Source organism: Diuraphis noxia, unplaced genomic scaffold (genome assembly GCF_037042655.1).
Source record: "Diuraphis noxia isolate RWA-SAM2 unplaced genomic scaffold, SU_Dnox_SAM2 contig0003, whole genome shotgun sequence".
Classification (NCBI taxonomy): domain Eukaryota; kingdom Metazoa; phylum Arthropoda; class Insecta; order Hemiptera; family Aphididae; genus Diuraphis; species Diuraphis noxia.
In genome coordinates, this window is record NW_028301713.1 from 34,994,581 (window position 1) to 35,017,770 (window position 23,190).

At 28.2% G+C, this 23,190-nt stretch overlaps 2 protein-coding genes and 1 non-coding gene across 3 annotated transcripts in view; 2 read left to right on the forward strand and 1 right to left on the reverse strand.

Moving 5' to 3' along the window:
- Nucleotides 1–11,311, reverse strand: part of mol (dual oxidase maturation factor 1 mol) — a 69,154-nt gene extending 57,843 nt beyond the window's left edge. Inside the window, exon 1 of the mRNA XM_089223987.1 lies at nt 11,011–11,311. The gene's annotated coding sequence lies outside the window, so the exon portion shown is untranslated. The remainder of the gene's footprint in view (nt 1–11,010) is intronic.
- TRNAT-AGU (transfer RNA threonine (anticodon AGU)) lies at nt 944–1,017 on the forward strand. The gene has a single exon. It is a non-coding gene; the product is annotated as a tRNA-Thr (tRNA).
- Nucleotides 11,312–17,026: 5,715 nt separating the features above from the next.
- Nucleotides 17,027–21,200, forward strand: LOC107167256 (E3 SUMO-protein ligase PIAS4-A-like). The gene is made up of 2 exons (XM_015516221.2): nt 17,027–17,414; nt 19,150–21,200. Exons 1-2 carry the CDS (start codon nt 17,388–17,390, stop codon nt 20,968–20,970), a joined length of 1,848 nt encoding a protein of 615 aa, XP_015371707.2. The 5' UTR covers nt 17,027–17,387; the 3' UTR covers nt 20,971–21,200.
- The last annotated feature ends 1,990 nt before the right edge of the window (nt 21,201–23,190 follow it).

Genomic DNA, 23,190 nt, shown 5'->3' on the forward strand with positions numbered 1-23,190 from the left:
TAATATTTTTCAAATATCTTACCGATTCCTGACTCATTAACTAGGTGATTTGTTCAGCAGTAAACAACATTCATTATCTTGGAGTGGTATTAATGATTTTTAACTTTTTTTGAGTTTGTGGATATTTTAATTTTAAGCTGACTACTATATTACTAGATAACATAATTTGTCATGCAGTTAAATAATTTTAAATAATTAACAAGAAATAAATTTTAAAATGAATGAATAAATTTTAAACCCGTAAACTATGATCATAAAAGAAAAAGACTATGGAATACATAAATATCGTTTATGCAAGACACAATTTATGTGGTACATAAAAATAGTTAAGGGTTACATAAAAATAAAATGGGCCACTTAGTTATTGGTCACATAAGCAATTATATGTGACACATAACAATAGGACTATGCATACGGGCATAAGTTTTTTGATTTTAAATAATTATAAAACGAGTTACAGGTTACAGTAGTTATAAGTTAAATTTATTATTACCTACCTAATAAGTAATCTGAAAAATTATATACAAATTATTATAATATCTATAGGTGCTTAGTACCTATTTCATAAAATGCAAAAAAAAATAATATGGTGCATTTTTGTTAGGGAAGTAAAGAATTTATTTATGTTAAAAAAATTGTGCATTATGCCTATGTAATGTATATTTTAATGTCACTTTACACTTAGTGAAATAAAATAAAATACCCGTCTGCTATTAAAAATAATTTTAATTCATTACAAAACGATTTTCAACCACAATTATATGCTTACAATCAATAAAACGAGTGCAATTTTTAATCACTAATATTGAATTCAAATATCTATTTTCATAAATCTATTACAGTTACTTACTCAAAAATAAAATGCATTCAGCTTCTAATGTATAACAGAACGGTTAGTGTTCAATTACTTTATATAGTTAATATTTCTTCAGCTAAGCACAACGGCGCCGTGGCTTAGTTGGTTAAAGCGCCTGTCTAGTAAACAGGAGATCGGGAGTTCGAATCTCCCCGGAGCCTTTTTGCATTTTTTTTTCATGAACATAAAAAAAAATTTGATTCAACATGTTAAAACACTTTTAAAACTTACTTTATTTAAAAACTATCTTTATACAAATTAATAAAAATATTTTTTTTTCGTCATAAATCTAAAATACGTTAATTTAATATTTTTAAATACGCATATTAACGTAATTATAACATAATGCGTGTTCACTGTTAAAACAATTGTTATCCATTATTAAAATATTATATTTTAGCTAGTATATTATTATTGGATTCTTTTCTAAAAAATTATTTTTAGGCTAAATCGCATTACCCACGGGTTATATTATACACATAAAAGTATAAAACAGTCAAATAATTTTCACGACGCACAGCGATATAAAAGAAAATTTTAGCTGGCCAAAACTACTATTTTTAAAACTAAAAATGTATCATTTTTTATCAAAAATTTATCTTTAGGATATTCTGAAGCTAATTATAAAATGTCACATCAATTAATTAACAATATACACTCGACTTTAGAGCTGTTTGCAGTATAAAACATCTACACTATTTAATTGATGTCTTCAAACTTTATACTATTCTATATTATTTAATTTTCTCACTTAAACATCTACAACAAAACAGTTTTATTTTATTTATACAGTACAATAATTATTACTTATTATAATGTCTTAAATTTAATAGTGGCATACTATTTTTTTTTCATTTGGTATATTTACTTTCCATATTATGTATTAACTAGATAGCTAATTTAATTAACATTTAAATTCTTATACGATATAAATTAATTAATCTACATAATATGCGATAACTAACAAAGCTTTGTTTCGATGTTCGAAATTCATCATTTTATACATCGACATTTTGAGAAAGATGGATAGATATAGAAGATAATATTTTAAATAGGTAATAAATAATTAAAAAATATTTGTATGATTAAAAAAATGATAAATATCGCAAGCATCATCTAAATCAGACAGTGTTACTTTGAATTCTACAGGGAAGAGTAGGTTGTAGGTATTGGCGTTATACGTTAGAAAGAAAAAAAATCAATTACCCACATGTTATAAATTATAATATTATATTCTTGAAACTACGACGCGTCAAATGCGACACAAACCACTAACCAGCAGTATATTATATTAAAAATAACAATAATTTAATATTCGTAATATTATGTTCGGGACTTATGCAATGGACAGTACGCATTATCGGTTAACTAATTTTAAATAATATATAGTAAATATAAAAGTGATTGATATCGATCTCCGAGGAAAACGTCTAGTCGCTTAGTACATAATAATATAACATATAGGTGCCTAGCTTACAATTTACAATATTTTACTATACCTACCTAGTTTATACGCGGGACGTGTTATTCAAACGTCACAATTTTTGACTCACAAATCGTGACATCCAGTGGCGTAGTTACGGGGGGGGGGGGGGGGTGTAAGGGGTTTCCACCCCCCCCCCCCAACCACCAAAAACGAAAGTCTTTTTATATTGGCATTTTATCATTTGTGATAGGTACTGATTATTTTAAAGCAATATTTTTTTTTTGCATTTTTCGACGATTTTAGTGCATTTTCTTAGTTTTTAGAGCATTTTTCATTATTTATTTGTTCATACAATGAACGAAAATTGTTGCGTTAAGAGACTTCGGCAATTTGCCGACGATACGAATAATAAATTATATAGCCCGACAAATAATTATCGTCGATAACAATTTTATCATAGCGATGCCTCGATAAGTATTACTGAATTAGTAACCAATTATAAAATTGACAAAAACAGCGATAACGGTTAGTATCCAAATATTCATAAATTACTACAGATTTTAGCAACTCTCCCTGTTTCAACAGCTTCATCCGAAAGATCTTTTTCATCATTGAAGAGAATTAAAACGTACCTAAGGAATACAATGTCAGAGGTATTTATATAATATAATATATATAGGAACTGTATATTTAATTAAATAAAAATATGAATGATATTTTAAATTTTTAGAAAAGATTAAATGGATTGGCAATGTTGTCCATTCATCGTTCAATATCAGTGGATGCAAAGGAAGTGTTGGACGAATTATCTAAAAACAAACGTCGAGTGGATTTTATTTTATAAATTATTATAACAAACTATATTAATATAAAACTATAAAAACTATTTATAAAATTATAACTAATATCAATTCGAAACAAAATAAAAATGACTTTTAGTTTAACTAATAACTTGTAATTTTGTATCATTAATATAATATTTAAAACCCCCCCCCCCCCAGAAAAAAATCGTATCTACGCCACTGGTGACATCTGTGTAGTTCAAGATAAAATAATACGAATCCCGTGTGTGGGTGCCTCACAATAATATGTATCCCACTGAACAAATCGGGGATTCGTCTTGATGTGTTCGCCTATCATAACAATGTTACATATACGTCATATGGACGCACAATGATCAATGGTTGACTTGGGGGGGGGGGGGGGGCTGAGTACCTCAACTAATTTTTTGGATACGCCTGCAGCGTACCCCTACTTCTTTTTTAGAGGGGAACGCATGGGACGGATTGTAATGTAAACTTTTAACTTACCTATTAATTAAAATTAAATACAAAAATGTATTTGAAAATGTGAATTGTAATTTTATTGTATAAAATTTGCTATCTAATTCTAATATGAAGTGAACCTTAAGTTACACGGTTACACCTAATAAATTATGATTTATATGTTTATTGATACGTGTTTCTTATTAATTATTTATTATGCTTCTTAAGCGACCATAAAGGGTGGTGTGGGGCGATCCCCCACCACCATGGTTATGTAAGTTTTATTAAAATGCTATATAGAGACGTTACATTTTAAAAGTAGCTAGAGTACCTCTACTACTTTAATTCCAAGTCAACCACTGACAATGATATGTGTCTTAAACGTGTCGAATAATATAACCACGTGGGGAGCTGCTGCTGTTCGAGATTATATTATGAGTGTTCAGGTGTTCTCGATCTCTGCCGGTGGAATGGACACATTATAATATTATGTATACCGAGATGAATAAAACTGCACCGGAGAACAGTGGCGTATTTATAATGGGGAAACGAGGGTGCGGGCCCCTAGCAAGTGTGTACCTTGGTTTTTTTATATATGTATTTATGATTATATTGATCATTGTTGTCATATATATATACAATATAGTAAAACTTTCAGAAGTTTTTAATATAACCAAAAATTTATATTACTGTTAAAAATAATAAAAATCAAGAAGTCAAGTATTATGTATATATAGTTTCAAGAGTTAAATTTCAAAAAAAAAAATTGAACCACTTTCCCCCTTCCGCCAGATTGTATAAGACTGAAGAGCAACGGTGTTACAGACGTGTCTCACCATCATCGTCTACCACTCTCAGGTACTACTTTAATTATTTTACCCGAGATGTTGACCGCAAATTATATAACATCAATATAATATATAATTGGTATTATATATAGAGTGAGAAATAAATAAATAACCCGTTTTAAATGTGTTAAAATAGTTTAACGCCGTGAACGTAAAAAAGCTGTACTCGCGTACAGATTGTGTTACATAAAATCTGTATAAAATGATTTTTTGTTTATACCTAGAAGTTATAGTGCCTTTAGTCCCTACGTAGTTTTTGATTGTTCGAGTATAAGTATTTGTTATCACTAATCCGTACCGTAAAGATGAATAGGCATCGTCGGTATCGAGAATCTATTACAATATTGTTTGTTTTTATCAGTTATTTATAACAAGCATTTTATATACGTAATTTATAAATGTGACTGTGTGAGTTCTATCATACATGTAATATATACCGTTGATGAAGTATATACTACATAAATGCATAATATAATATAAATGCATGCATATTGTATATTATTATATCGGCATACCGTACCGTTATACTCGCATATTCGACTGTCACGAACAGTGAGAATTGAATTAGATTAGAATGATTAGATTATAGGTATTTATAATGACCTTTCTCGCAAATCGACATTTGGCAGGCAAAACGAATATACGCCTATATAATATAAAAGGATACTGCCTGGCTGATGCTGTTTCATATACGTATATTATACATAAATATATATATTGAGTTCACCTCGATCTACGTAATACAAATAATAAATTATTGTCTGGCGCAGTAACGTATCATTATTTTAATGGCACGTGAAAGCCGTAAAGCTCTATATAGTCTATATACAACATACTATTATTACATATTATTGTTATTGGTAGGTACTCAACAAACATATGATAATAATATTATGTATAATATACTTAGTCACAAAATCGAAATATTATTCGTATTTATAATTCACTTAGAAACCTTCCAAATACTATCTACATATCTATATGTATAATATAATTTACAAAGATTTTGTAATTCAAATACATCCCAAAAGCCTGGTATAAAATATCTCTTAAGATATATATATATTTTTTTAATTTATGACGTTAGATCGGCATTTTCTCGTATACCTAGCTGATTACTGTTGAAAAATCCGCCTTCAAAACTGTTGATTTGTCACGAACGAGACGCTTTGGACTATATACCTACACCGACTCGGTAATTTTGAGACGTGCTGATATCATACATATACAGCTGCTTTAATATACCTGCAGCAGAAAGTCGTGAAGTGTTATATAATATATCGTCATCATACCTATTATACACACAGCCGTCGTCGGAATCGTTTGCCGAAATTTCTAAAGAAATAAATCCCCCCAATCGAAATAATATAGCCATCCGCTTTTATAATAATAATATTATTTTTATAGGTATGTACACGGCGTATACCTTGTGCATATTATAATGTATATAGTACACATCGTTGTCATCGTCGTCGTTGTACACTGGTGCACAGTGATTGCGAACGATTACGTGACTTGACAATAGAAAAATCGTGAAGCACGCTATTTTAAACGGCTGTATTATTTCGACAAGTTCCTCCGGCGTCCGTCACGACGAACCTGCAACTGCAACCGAGTATCTTCCAAAATATGTATATGCACGCGATTGTTATGCAAATATACGTCACCGCGCAGCCAGTGTCCATTAGTGGTCGAATATAATATTTTAATGACCCGTGAATAATAATAACAATAATAACACGTAACCTATATGTACAATCATGAATTCCCACTTGAACGTCATCGTGCACAGCCACGCGGTGTATCGGATAAATAATAAAAAAATGATGTATTAAATTCATACAGATGAGTACAAATCAAAAACCTTTTATACTAAAAATAAACTGACCAATTATTATTTACGTGTCAGACACTTCTAAGCAGACAATTTGGTATACATATTATACGTTACATACATACAAATGAATTTACAATGATATTATATACCTAATAGTGCTGAGAAATATTTGACGGGATGATGTTTATCACTTATCCATTGATACTAAAACACAGGCAGTGACGAATTGGCTATCAATTTCGGCCCGGGAAATTACCGTACTACAGGTAATATATAACATATTATATTATCATAAATGTCAATAATTATATATATATATTATATATATATTTAGATAGATAGATACCGACTAGATTCACTTTCTTACCAGAAAATATGATGAAATAGAAAATAAAAGCATTTTTACTGCCTAAAAAATTGACGAGTAACTCATTTTTTTTAACACATCACTATAGAATCAATATATTCTTCGCTCCACTCAGAGTATAAAAATATAAAAACTTATTTTATAAGAATGTTGATAGATAAATAAAGTCGTGTGTACAACTTAATGCAGTCAAAATGTCATCCAAAATACATCACAAACATTATCAATTAATTAGTAAGTAATCCAAATACATCGGCCCAGAGTTTTAATACAATGATCGGCTTTCCCGGAATCACAACGTTGCTCTACATTTATACCTTACTTGCCTTATAACAGTATGCTCATGGGAACAAATAAATAATCAACGTGTATAATATATAATATACAGAGTGATTCACCAAATGACCCAAGCATGCTCACCCCTAATATTTTCTTTAATAATGAATATATTGTTCATATTCTTATTTTTAGAATTTTTAAATATACTATAATATTACGGACTGAATTATCAAATTCTTTGATTTTTATATCCTTTAAAAAGTACCATGTAATAAAAATAATTGTTTTAAATGTTAAAACCAACGTTTTTCATTATAAACTAATAAGGTTTTTTTCAACATTTTGTCATAACTAAATTAAAATTTTAACGAATAGTTTCTGAGTTATTAAAATGTATCATATACCTTCACTCTAACTAAAAATTTTAATAGCCCATAGTTTAATAAAAACAAAAACTTATATGTAATATTTAATTTAGCTATGATTACCTACATATACTTAAAGCAGAATTAACATAGCCGCAAAAAGAGCTTTTGCTCAAGGGTGGCAAATTTTTGGGGCCGAAATATAAATTTTACAAAATATCAAATATTGTGCACAATTTTTTTTCAGCGTTAAATCTAGTAATATTATATTTTAAGATATATAATTATAAACATAATTACATGAAATACATATTATTTTATTTTAACAACCTAATAAGAATACCCATATTGCTCTAGGGAGGCTCTGATCCTTAATCCGGCTCTGTAAATCCTCTTATAATTTTTAATAATCATAAAATGCTAACTTAAAATAGATTAATATTAATCACTATAATTTTAAAATCATTATAGCCTCCATATAATTCAAACCCGTTATCGTGGACCTGTTAGTTTATTCTTATAGTGCACAAATTAAATAATTCAAAAATATTCATTTGAATTCCAATTTTAACAGATACATCAAATTTAAGAAAAAGGCATCTGCTTAACGATTTACAGGAGAAGAGATTAATTCTCATTTGAAAAATAAAAGTTGGCCTACTATACAGTATAAAGATAGATGGAATGAAAAATTCTAAGTTTTTAAAAATATAGTATGATATTGGTACTATTACATGATAGTGATTTTGCATAAATATAGGTACTATAGGTACCTATTCATATTAATAAATATCCATAACGCGTAACCGTTATTATAGGTGATGTATGAATTTGTTTTCTTTGGTAGTTACCTGTCAAATAGTATTTTCTCTTTTTCAATTAATGTATATAAAAATATTATGCTCCTTAATAAGTATTCTTAAAATTTCCTTAAGTCAGGATTTGGATAAATTTATTGTTGAAATAATGAAATTAAAATATGATTGGTTAATCACACAGTGTATTACATTCATTATGCACGCGTATTAAACAATCGCGTTTCGTGTAAACTAGGATTTTTAATTTTATCAGGTATACGATCTAATAGATTTTACATTATGATTGATAATCTTAATGCGTATTTAATAGCTTGTAAAAATGTAACGGTGGTTTTTACGTAAGATCGCCTATGGGAAGGACGGCTGGAGACCCACATAATATATAAATACTTTGAGAATATAATTAATTTTTACAACGTTATAATTCTGTTATTAAAACGTATCAGTTGATCATTTTTGTTAACTTCCGTCATTCATTTTATTAAATAACTTAACATGAAACAATAATTACCAATAAATACAAATCTACGCGCAATCATAACGATTGCGTGTAGATTTATTATTATAATCTTATAGTTTATAGGTTTGATGACAGTAAAAAGTATATTTTGAAAGTATATAAATTTGTTTTTATTTATAATCAATAAATAAAATTAGGAAAAATATTTCAACATTAAAACGATAAAAAAACTATTAGAAGTATTATTAATATATTTATTATGTTATGTTATTAGTAAAGTCTTACAATAGTATCTATTGTTTTGAATTTAGTTGAATAATTATTGTTATATAATATAAACTACATCTATTTAACTTATTTACAAGCTGAATTAATGGATTTTAAAACACTTCATGAGCTAAGTTTATTGTGAATAATTTAAATGTTTGCCCTTATTGGTCTCGTTAGATACATATACCCTTACTATACGAGTACTATTAAATTATAATACATATAATCAAAATGCCACACCACCCCATTAGAAAATACCTAAATGAATACAGTAGAATCTTGGTAATCTGCGGCCGTTCGATTATCCGGTACGTACAGTAAGATATATCAATTTACATTTATCTGGTGACTGGCAAATAACCATAAAATTAGTATCGAAGGTTAGGATTACTATAGGTTACTATAGGTTACTATAAGTTAAAATTTTAAACAAAAACAAATTGATATATTTTTAAAGCTGTCCATTATTATATACACCTCAACATTATAATATACTATACGAAATGAAAAATAAACTATTTTATGGAATAATAAATACCTACCTAATATATTTATATTTTAACATTTAATACTTAAAGTTTTAGTTATGTATTTTATTATATTACATTAGATAGGTGTAATAAATTATTGTTGTCTGATTCAAATATAACTTTAATTTAATAGAAATATATACTTATATATTGAAAACATCCGAAAAAATATACTAAACTAAAAAGTAATAAGTACTACCAAGTACCTACCAACCTGCCAAGTACCTATAATATTCAAAACTATTAAAACTTAATATAAGTTTTAACTATTAGGATACATAGAATAAAGAGTTCAGAATTTAAATACTTATATGACTATATACAGGTTTACCTTTAAAAAATTATAAATTTTCTATCTCCTACACGCTCACAATATTATTTCATACAGAATAATAATTAACAACTAACAAGTCTAAATTATTTTCAGTGATAGATTTGCATTTAAACTGATTATAGGCATCTAATTCATATACGTAATTCTTTAAGTGTGCACTGCTACAGTAAAATAAATATGACATAAAATATTTTGATACGTACAGCTATGAAGATGCCTGTATTATGTGTAACTATCTATAATACTAATATGAAGTACCTACTATAGAACCTAATAAGTAATAACCCACAGAAACTTCAGTATTAGAAATCTATAGAAGTGGTGTGTACTCTGCAGGATTTTTAAATGGTGGGAGAGGGAGGTTTGAAAATAAAACCACTATAGTTGTCTCAAGATAAAGTTTGAAAAATAAAGTAAATACGTTCTTAGTCATATATATAGTTGTTATATATTTATATGTATATTTATAGACTATGGTTGTAATAATAAGGTAAACAACACACGATTTAGGATTATACTATATTAAATCATGGGTAAATAATATAAAACCAAATAATAATAATTAAAATGGTCAATGGGAAAGGGGGTCTTCAGCCCGTTAGCCCCTCTCTGTGTAAGCCAATGAAAAGGAGGACAGAGGTGGCCGCAGTCCTATAAGGTTTTTAAGAAAATTTTAATATTCTTTTAGTGTTCAGAGAATAACGTTTCGTGCAAGATGTATTATTTGTGTTTTGTAAAATCATGCTAAAAATCATTTAATTTTCTTTTGTATTACCTATAACTAAGCAGCATGAAAAACTTATGATGGATTACCTCCCCCTTACAACAAATTATTAACCCCCTCCCCTCCAGAAAAATCCTTACTACACTTGTGTAGGTTATAGATAATAGGTATAATCTATAGGTACAGTCTACTGGCGTCTTTCATATAAAGTATAATATTTATACATTTTCATCTAGATAATTATAATAATATATACCTAGATGTTTCTTTGTATTAGACATACCTATATATTGGTACAACAAATAACATAAATAACAGGGTTTTAAAAAAAAATTATTAAAAATTATTAGGTAAGCAATAACTATAACTCTGATCCACGAATCACGATATACATTAAATATATTATATGTATATTTATATGTACGTAATTTTCCTTTTAATTTATAAGTAGGTATAGGTATGTAAATTACGAATCCTTTAAAAAAAATTATTATTCATTAAATATTCGTAATTCCAGCTAGTATTATATTTATTTAAACTACGAGTAAACACATAAAATGCATTTCAAGCAACCAGGAAATAAACGTTCATAGTACAGCATATAAAAAATACAAATTATCTAAACACGTACTTGATATCTGTATATATCCAGTAGTCGTTGCATGTTATTTATCCCGGCGATGATCATCTCGTTGATGGGAGCACCAAACGTTTCGCGCACACTGCAGATCCCGATACATATTTATATGAATCTATTGTAAAATGTTTCGGCACTCTAAAATGAAAAACAGCATATTATGTTTTCGAAGAAAAACTTTTATGTCTATACACAGAACACTCAAAAAAAAACTATTGCCGAACGATTTTTGGCGTTTTGCCGGTCCGTGATTCATCGGGACCACTGTACAGGCGACGGCGACGACGACCGACCGGGAAGTGAAGACGAAAGGCGGGCCGCCGCTAGTCCACACACACTCTCTTTTCGCCGGTGAAAGTGGTTTGCTGTAAGCAGATGTACCATACGTAATTACAACCAACAACAATCAAAAATACAGCTGATACAGCTTATGCTGTAGGAAGTTGCTAAAAAAAAAAAAATACATTTTATATTGATAATTAATTTTTATCTTATTTTATTCAAATCCCTAACTGAAATAGTAAATGCTATTAAATATTATATATAACTAAACTATCCTAGTTCGTAGGTAAATTATTTCTTAAATGAATATATTTGATAATTATACTGATTGGTAAACAATAGTATATCATATTGTGTCAAACGTTCTATGCCGAATACCGAAATCGTTTTTAGTGTTATAAATTTGTAATATAATGATAGTATGATACATCATCGAATACTGTAGACGCAAAAATTTAATTATTCAGGAACAAATTGAATTTGCAATGTATACTACTGTCCACTTGAAATTAATCTATAGAACCCTACTGGAAATTAAAAATTAATAGATTCTGTTTCGCTATACCCGAACTAAACAAAAATGGATTTTAAATTCCAATAAATACACTAAAATATGCATTTATCAAATAAAAATTGGTAAAATCAATCAACGTTTTAATTGTAACTATTTTTTAAAAGAAAAAACATATTTTACATGTTTATATTAAGTTCTATTTTGTCTGCCATAAGACACCTACGTACATAATTCAAGTCGCTTATTATAACGTAGAAATCGCGAGAGCTACCCACCGCATAGAAAACATCGGAATATCGATGACGGCTTAGTATACAAATGTGTATGCATAAGTCTTAGAAATAAATCGATAACTTACAGCAATTCCTCAAAATACGCAACAAACGAAAACTTTTTTTTTTAAATGATAAATAACTGACATCTACATAATATATTAATAATATGAATCATACCATAATAAACGTCGGTATGATATGTGATGCCTACGCGTTAGTAAAAATATTTATTTTCTCATAAATGTCCTACAAAAACTCTTATATCCGCTTAAAAAATCCGTGACCACTGACCAGATGAAGTAAAAAATATGAATATAAACACTGAAAGTTGGATAGTTGGAACACGTTATAATAATAAAATATGATATACTTACTCACATAGTCATTTATTATATGAATATCAGACCAATGACCATTTACCACTCTTAAATTACGATTCACTTCCAATACCAGACTTTAGTCGCGTATATCGAAACCGGAAAACACAACCGGATTCATACGTAATATCATGATGTATAAATATATAGTATAATATAGGTACTTATATCGTAGTATTATATATACCGTTGGCCTAACCTAACCTAACCTAACCGTTGGCATATTATTGTGTGTATGAGTTATATTTTATTGAAAACGTTAACAATATATTTAAATTTATTCATAAACAAAAATACACAATATATTATATGTTATGACATTATACACATTACTATACCTTATAATAGGTACAGTTAAAATTGTACAAGTATAACGCGCAAAGCAGTGTTGGCAGCGTCGTCAATGCAATTAAAAACCTCAATAATAATTTCTTCTATAAAATTATGTCCTGTTTCTTAAATTTTTTTAAATTTTTTTTCTGATTCACTCATACCAATACACGCTAATCTTATAGTTTTGTCCAAATCAATAGCGGCTTTGTCGCTCATAACGTATTTACCGTCTACAATAGTCAATAATTATTGTCAATTATTGTTTTTATAAGTTTTCCTTTAAATAATTTAAGAATATCTACGTAATACATATCTTATTTGCGGGAATCTCATGTTTTAGTGTTTAAATTATCAAATAAATTAAAATTCAGATTAATTTGCATACATGTAAACATTTTAAACGTAGGTGTAGTCTAAGAGTGTAAGACCACGATCTTGTTTCCTATTTTATCTGATAATGGCCCCGTTCTACTTACGTTGAAATTAAATGTTATTACCTATTTTTCAAAAAATTATAACGTGGTTTGTTTAAACTTTTTGTTTATTTATTAAAACTGTTTATTACCTCAGTTGTTCTTATTGCTCTTTTTTAACAACAGATTGAATAAAATATTGTAAAAAACAAACAAAAAAACAATAAAATTAAAATGTTCAAGCATATTATACATTCTATAACAAGCTTGAAAAATGATACTTAGTTAACAATAAACAATTACAAATTTAAAGAGTGGGATTTCGGATATTAAAGAAGTTACAGCAACAAGAAGGGAGTTTAAGATTAATTTTAAACTTTTTTAAGCTTACAATGTTTCTTCCGCGCACCCATTTTTTCGCTTAATTAAGTCTTACTACTTATCTAACCGACACTTTCAAGTTTCAAGTACTATATCTGTATGGGTAAATAATTAAACAATATAACCCAATAATAACGATTACATGATGATTATGGTAATATAGGATATTTTGAGGTTACAGTACTCTATACAAAATAGTGTAACAACCATAGATCTTGTACTAGAAAATGAATGTAGTTTCAGCACAAGTTTTGAGTTTAGTTATACAATTTAGTTTATTCCGCTGTGATGGGTATCACTGATACACTCGTTATTGTTTTCGTGTTTGTGTGTTCGGTAGTTCGGTTTGTTCATAATTTCATATGGGTGAAACTATAGGGAAATTTATTTAAAATATCGAAACTCGAAAACACCTAGTTTAAATAAATAAATAAATAAGTTACAGGATTTGGCGAAAATGATTTTTCTGTAAACTGTCAGATTTTATTTTATGAAATTCAATGCCAAAGTTAATGGTATACATATTAAATATGTATAGGCAGTAAAAGATCTTCAGACTATTTATAAATAATAATTGAGCATAAGCGATTGATGAATCTTAAACAGAACTTAAATTTTAAAAAACACCAGTTATTTTTCAGCAAGTGATGCACGAGTGTTAAATGTTTATGAACAATAAATTCAGTTTTATTTTCAAGTGATATTTTGATGTCTAAATTTATTAAACTAGTGTACTTTTTTTTAATACCATAATGCAGTACTTGGACAAATACGTCATGCAGTGTTTACCTATATATAAAAATGAATAACATTATGGTTTCGCTTACCTTTTAATTCAAGAAATTCAAGGTAAGATACAGGTTAGATACGAAATATATCGGTATACTGCACCGTATATACAGGCATTTAAGATTTTTTTAATTTTGTGCGTATTGTAGTATCGTTGTTGAAAAATTCTTCGTCGTGTATTGGATGAGTGAATATCAGTTTAATTGTTTTAGCCATAGAATATATTATATATTAGTTTATCATATTAGAATATTAATATTATTCACCATTTTCACATTCCCATTTTTTTCAATTTCAGTATATCTGACAGCATGGACTCAATACAGCAAGCGACGGCAATATTATTTTCATCCATGACTGATAAAAGTTTGATATCCCCTCGCCCCCCCCCCACAGTTAAAATCACGAACTAAGTTAAAATATTATAGTTTGCCTACTATAATATATTTTTATTAATATTAATATTATTATTTTTTAGCATCGAGATAGATAAGAATATTAAAAAGCATCTAAATAATTGAAAATAAAATTCAAATAGTTATGTAATGTGCTCAGCAGCGACTGGACCGACTGGTGGCTCGTGTTGTGGAGCACACACTTGCACACTGATCATAGTTAAGTGATAGTTATGGTTTAAGCCCCCCCCCCCCCAAAAAAAAATAAAAATAAAAAAATAAAAATATTTTTTCATTAAATTACTCATTATTATAGAAAATATAGTATAACAATGATAAATGATAATGTTTTATTTTAAAATTTTGTTATTATGTTAGATACACATATATATACACAGTGGCGTGCGCAGGAATTTGGTATGGGGGGGGGGGGATGTCATAAATAAAAATGTATTATGTTTATGTTGATGAACTAGAGATCCAAAATCCACTCGTTAGAAGACTAAAAAAAAGCCCATGGGGGGGGATATATCCCCTCCCCAAGCAAAAATTCTGGGTTAGGTAAAATGCTAGGGATGCTCCTTTTTTTAAAGTAGCAAAGTTTACCATTATTACTTTATTCCTAAGTCAACCATTGTGAAGATATGAGTATGGAATTGCGTGTCAGTAAATTCATTTTATAATCCAAAAACCCCCTAAGACAGGATTTTTTTAAATTCGACCTCTACAGGGATTAAAAGGGTTATATAATATAAAAAAGAAAAATTATTCGTTTGATCAGTTTAATCTCTGGAACCATTTAACTGGTTTTAAAATTTTTTTATCATCAGAAAGCTACACAATCCCATGAGATCTTGATAAGTTTCCCCTTTTTTTATTACAAATTCGAGATTTTTATAAAAATAATAATAATATTAAATATATGTTTGTGTATTATATGGTTGCTATTGGACATTGGTTATACAATTTAGTAAGGAAGAATAAGAAATTAGCAATTTGTTATTACATTACTTGGTACCAATTTTAAAAATTATTTCCCAAAGCTAAAAATGCGATAAAATATTATGATTGAATATAATTTTAGTCCTGTATTTTAAAGGACTGTGTTAAAAATCTTTTATGGAGATTAAATAAATAAGGTGAATCCACGGGTATTTGTCACGGGAAGTTTTGATTATGACTAGCCAAGTATAAACACTAATTAAACAAGTATTTTGAATCATATATAGTGTCGGTATTTTTTAACGGGCAACGAAGTGCACGAGGATCAGCTACATAAATATATAGATTATATATATATATTTTTCTTTTAATAATATAGGTATATTATTATATTTTCATTAGTAAATAAATATAATGATAATTTATTTTGAGAATGTATGTCCCCACTCTCCACATCCTGTTAACCCCGCGAGCCGCCACTGAATGTACTAAGTACTATTATTATTTATAACAGCTAAAACCCTATTTATAAGACATAATATTATCATCCTAACACGTAGTGATCTGTCCCGATTTCATCGTTTCTGTTATCTCTTGAATATTATCTCGGATCAAGAATCAGTGAATCACAGAATAAATAATAATTACCTATTAAATAATTTTTCTTTTACTTACTAGGTCATAATTTATTTAGAATTTTTAATTCTAAAATATCTTAATGTATATTTTGTAAAATATATCTAGGTATAATCAATGGTCTATAAATATTATACTTTGTAATTTGTCACTAATTTCTATATAAATTGTATTAACAGAGATCTAAAAATGTAACACAGACAAAATATATATCCTATGCATTAATATTTATGGTGAAATAAAATAAAAAGCGGTAATTTTTGCTAAATAAGCAGTGCTGCCGTATATGTATAACGAAAAAACAATAATATCCCGAATTCTCAACATGAGACTACAACCACTGAATATATTTTGTGCTACAACTGTAGAGAACTTTGTTCAAAATCCAATTTATCGGACAATTATTATTACTTACTAGTACTAGTAAATTTTGCCATAGATTAACCATACTTCTTAGTACAAAATATACTAGAAGTACCCACTACATTAAATTAATTGATGATACTCAGCTGCTGTGGTTGGACGTGCTTTTATCAACTTCTGTTAATTTGTGGAAGAACTGCCCGAATACTCGACAGTGGCTACAACCTAGTCGTATCGATTTATACCCATAGATAATAGAAGAATATTATCTATGTTTATACTTTATTCGCTCGTCATATTCTCGACCAGTGTGTACGATTGTAGATTGACGGAAATGTGAAACTTGGAATGTTATCAGTGTATTTTAATTGGAAATGTAATGTTTTATTGCACCGTTTGGTTTTTTGGTACATACTACATTACTACCTATATACATATCATAGCGAAACGTAAATTATTATTATAAGTACAATTTCTATTATATAGTATTATAGTGTAATAGTGTATGCCATCCGTTTTTGAATAGTTTTAATAATAACAGTATTTGGTAGGTATTTTAAAATCTAGTCTTAATGATGATTTGACGAAAAACTACTCGATGATTCTTTTTTGAACGTTTGAACTTGAAATTTTCAACCCATCAAGGATTGTTGGTCACAATTAAATCCATAATGGCGAAATCAATTAGTAATTTGATTGTAAGTATTACATAGTACATACCCGTATTATATTATTGTAATAATATACTAAACCAACTGAATATAGTTACCTATTGTATAATGTGCATGGGCTACAGTAGATATTAAAAAGATTTTCTTAAAAGTTTTGTGTTACTGTTGAGTAATTATAGAATAATTTATTAATCAATGGTAGGTATTACCCCTAGATAATAATTGATATACTCATTAAAACTTATTTAATTATTGTTTAATTTTTATCCTTTAACCTAAATAACATGTTGTTCTTAAAATGTTATATAATAGGTATTAAGTTGTTTGGTACGTATAAAAATAAGATGTTATTCTTAACATTTTATATACTTAATATTAAGTTGTGGTTTGGTATCACCTAAATAAATTAACCGAATCATTATAACTAGGCTGAGTGTTGATGCTCGTTTTGTTATGTCAAGCGGCAATTTAAAATTTTAAATATAGTTGTACAAAATTACATATTCAGGAAGAAGAATTAAGCCAATAGTACATTATTTTAGAATCTCATTATTCAGACCAAACTCACCTAGTCATACTAATAAACCGGGTTATTATTTAATCATTTTAATCAGAATTAATGATTATACATATATAATAATATATATTAAATAATACATAATACATTTGTTTTGAAATAAATACATATATTTCATAATTCTTGCTTATGACTTGTTCTCAGTATACTATTTATGCATAACATAAGAAATTCTGGTACTACTCTGTTATCGCCCTGTGGAAATTAACGAAAAATATTACTGGATTGCTAGAGTTGTACAATAATAATATTAAGTAGTAGATTTTATCATAATCAAATTAATCATGAGTACAACTTTTTGATCCTACCTCTGAAGCTCACTTTCAAAACATTGAGAAAATGTTAGATGTTTCTAAATGGAGGAAACAAACCACATCTTGGTGCTGCTGTTACCCAAAATTTCTTTGAGCCCTATTTGACAGTATATGTGGCAGCCAATGCTTACTGAAAAAGATCCTTTTGAAAAAATTTAATTGGATATTTCAGAGTTTTAGCCTACGTCTTCCATATTAATTAATTTACCCTAGTCATAAATTAAATTATTCAAATTATTTTTAATACCTGATTATTTTTATTTTATAATTTTAATTAATCAATATTTTTGTTATTTTTAATAGTTGATTAAAAATAAGATATTATATAAAAAATATTTATTAGCAGTATTACAGCTTAGTGATAATTGATGATTATTAGGTTAAGTTAGGTTACTCTGAGACCTACTTAAGGTATTTGGTAGTTATACATAATAGCAAATTAGGGGTCATTTTAAATTTAAATTGTCAAAATGAGCTCAGTTAATGAATTACCTCATTGGATAAATGTGTAAAAACCATAATATATTGTATCCAGATTAGTGGGATGTTTTTAGTATAGACTAACTTGTTTACACATTTATAGGTATTAATAATGTTTTCCAAGAATTTAACAAATTAAAAGAAAATTGTTAAATGAATAGATAAATAATTTATATTTATATGAAATTGTAATATTGTTTGTAGTATCTACTTGTTACAAATGAGTATGAAATGTATTATAAGTAGCTAAATAATGTACACATATTATGTATCATTTAATGATGAAGTAATATTTTAAACTATTGTTGTTTTACAAATTATGAACTTTTATTCTATCTTTAGTAATATTTAGTTACTTACTTATTAAATTATAATTTGTTTTTGATTTTAGGCGGATATTGAATACATTCATCAATTGGTATATGATTTAAGACTAAATGAATTACAACAAATTTTAGATGCGCTTAAACAGAATAAATCTGGCAGCAAACAATCTTTACGCAAGCGTGTCTTAAACTTGTTAACTGCTTCTACATCAAAATCAAAAGCTTTGAAACAAAAAATTGTACAAGTTTATAACTCTAGACCACAACAAACCCAACAACCACCACAGGCACCGGTTGTACAACAACCAAATTTTTTACAACGGCTTATGCGACAAGCTCGACATCCTATTCATAGCCAGTCTTATTCAGCACCAACACCAAATCCTATCCAACCTTATGTTGAACCCCCAATTCCAGCTATACAATTTGAACCCTTACCATTCTTTAAAACAGTACAAACATTATTAACGCCTATGTATTGTCAGACCAATATTGATTCTGCAAACTTTACTGGGCTATTTTATTTAACAGATGATGTTAGACATTCTATCGTTAAATCATGGAATATTACCAGACAAGAATATAAAATTCAAATCATTTTAAGATTACTACAAGTTGGACTTGATGAAAATGTTACTGAACGTTTACCTTACAATATTACAGTTTCTGTAAATGATCGTCAATGTAAGTTACCTACATTAAACATCCCAACAAAAGCTGGCATCACCCCATGGCGATGCAATGTTCCTATAGATATTACTCAACAAACAGATTTAAGAAATTGTTTACAGAACACATTAAAAATTACATGGTCAGAAGAACCACACGAATATATAGCTGGTGTTTTTGTGGCCCAAAAATTAACTTGGAATGATCTGCTAATAGAACTCAAAAAGAGACCCGTACGCCCTTCAGATAAAACTAAAGAACTCATTAAAAAATCCATGGAAAATGACGTCGATATGGGTGTTGATTCCATGTTTGCTACTGTTAAGGATCCATTAACTAAATTAAGAATGAATCTTCCTGCTCGAGGTGTAGACTGTATACATTTACAATGTTTTGATGCAATACAATTCTTGCAGATGAATGAACAAAAGCAAACATGGTTATGCCCATTATGTAAAAAAAAAATTAAATTTGAAAACATTGAAGTTGATGAGTTTTTTTTAAACATGCTTCAAAGTCCAGATTTGAGTGAAGAATGTGAAAATGTTGTTTTGTTAAAAGATGGCACATGGTCTGAAAGAAAAAATAAAGAATTTTCCAACAATTCTGGAACCAACGGTTGTCGATCTACAAACAATATTGAAGTATTTACATTATCAGATTCCGATGATGATAATGATGCAGATAATGATCTAGACAGTGATGAAAATGAAGAGATTATTCCAAAACCAAAACGTTATAAATATAATCCACCAAAATTGGAAGAATCTGTAATAAAATCTGAACATATTGATGAAACCGAAGATCTTACAGATCCTTCTGAAAGTGATCTTGTATTAGACTTAAGTCTTAAAAATAATTCAAAATCATCATTTTCTGGTAGTTCAAAGTATGATCCAATTATTACGTTAAATGACGATTCTAATCCATCAACTTCATCTAATTCAAAGTATGATCCAATTATTACATTAAATGACGATTCTGATCAATCATCTTCAGCTAATTCAAAGTATGAACCAGTTATTATATTAAATGACGAACCTGATCCACCATCATTATTGGAATCCTCTTATATGTTAAATAATCATTACCTTCCAAATATTTCAATCTCAGGGTCCAACAACTATGCAGCTAGTGGCTCTAGAAGTAGTAGAGATAAAAGACGTCAAGAAAAAGAGAAATCAAGATCAGTTTTATGCGTTATAACATTAGACTAAACTAATGTATTTCAATTCTTATTTCTAAATTTGTATACAATTTTTTATATTAACAGCTCGTTTTAAAAAAACAGTACAACTGGTAAATAATAATTTATATTTGATCAAAACTGAATAAATTGTAAATAATTAATACTTTTAAAAATGTATAATATAATAACTATTATTTTATTAACTTGATTTTAATACAAATATTATTTGAAAAATAAAACCATGTTTTCCTATGTTAATTTTTTTTATACATTGTTTAAAATATAAAGGTACCACATTCAGCCTACTTCTCATCAGAGTATGATAATATGTTTAATTATTATTTTCAATAACTCCGTTAAATTATTCATAGGTAGTTTTTAGCATAAATGCAACTAGAGGGGACTAAAATAAATTATTCAACTGTCTTCTAAAATAATAATAAATCTTTTAAAAATCAAAGCTAATTTTTATTTTTGGAAAAAAAATAAACTATTAAATTTTATTTAAAATGTATGATTATTTTTTATATTTCTGAAGATAAATATTGTAATTATCATTAGTTGTATGCAGGTATTTATTTTTAAGAAAACAAGTTTTATCAGTACATTGGTACAGTTATTGTACCTACCTAATTTTACAATTCACGCACTGAACTATAATATACAGACCAGGCGCGGATTCAGGGGGGGGGGGAGGCTATGGGTGCTCGGGTACCCCTAGTCAACTAGCCACCAACAAAATAATTTTATAATATAAATTATATAATTTGTTATTTTTCAAAATAATAATAATGATAATATCGGTGCTTTTCTTAATCGCCGTCACATACGACAATAATGACTTATTGTTAATTGTTTTCGAAGTACCTATACTCGTATGTAACGACACGCGTCGACGGCGGAAAGCACTGATATAACAATTATTATGAAAAAAAAGTTAGCACTAATAAATCAAATAGAAAATGGTAATATTTAAATAAATAGTAAGGTGTAACAATTTTTTTTTTGAGCACCCCCTGTTAAATTTTTTTGGATCCGCGCCTGATACAGACAATATATTATTGTGGAAAATGAAATTTCAAATTTGTATTAATAAATATTTTTAGTTTTTTTTGTATACCTAATTTTTTTACATCTTAAAATATAAGAGTCTTATAATAGATGTCTTATAATAAGACCCCTCATAGTTTACTTTTCATGTAAAATCAGTTAGGGGTTACATAGGCACGTATACAGAAGGGTTTGGGGTTGAACAGATTATGGGGGATGCCATTGCAACCGGCAACCACCAGCGCACGCCTATAATACCACTATACCTAACTTATCCTCATTTTATCAATGTTTCGTTTCTTAATACCATTAATCCTAATTTACTGTATTAGGTACTTTACAGTCGTAGATATTAAAAGGCCTATTACGTGCCTATACTTTTTTTGCTCAAAAATATGCTTTATAGGGAAAATTCACGCCTTGCATAATGATCTGATTTCAAGAATTTATATTTTCGGAAAAGAATACTTCTTACAGGATGCATTGGACCGGGTTTTTAAAAATTTTATTTCTATATCATATACCTAGGTAATACGATTTTAAATTTGGGCAATTTTCACAAGCTATTATCATTTTTATTGTGTTTTACGAAATTAAAAGTCAAAGTTCAATGTGCCCTGTAGAAAATTATATCCTCTTTCTGACGAAAACAATTAATCAAATCAGTTTATGGGACTGGTGATAATTAATTAATGACTGTGGCTATAAATAGTTTAATCATCTCATAGGCGTGAGAATTTTTCCTGTAAAACATGTTTCGAGCAAAAAAATCACACTTTTCACTTTTGGTCGGTGGTGCTGTTGACATGTACTAGCGTCCTGCGTCCCAGCGCATACCTACTAATCTAATAGATATCCAGGAACCCAAAGTGGTGCCGAACTCTGTTATAAATCATAATTTATGTGAAGCAACCGCTTAACTTCTTAAATAGGTGGATGGGATGGGTGAATTCTTGGGAGTAGCGGTTAATAGGTGAACTTAGTTAAATCAGGTGTGCTATACATAATACCTATTGAGAGTATTTATTTTTTATTTTTTTTACTAATTCAATTGTAAAATTGGTGTATTACCAGGTATTTTTACAATATTAGGTACAATTTACGATTAATACGATTAGATGGCTGAAAAATTGTAGTGGGTGGGTGGATAAACAATTCTAGATTTCGCTTCACAAACAATCCCGAGTTAATTTTATGT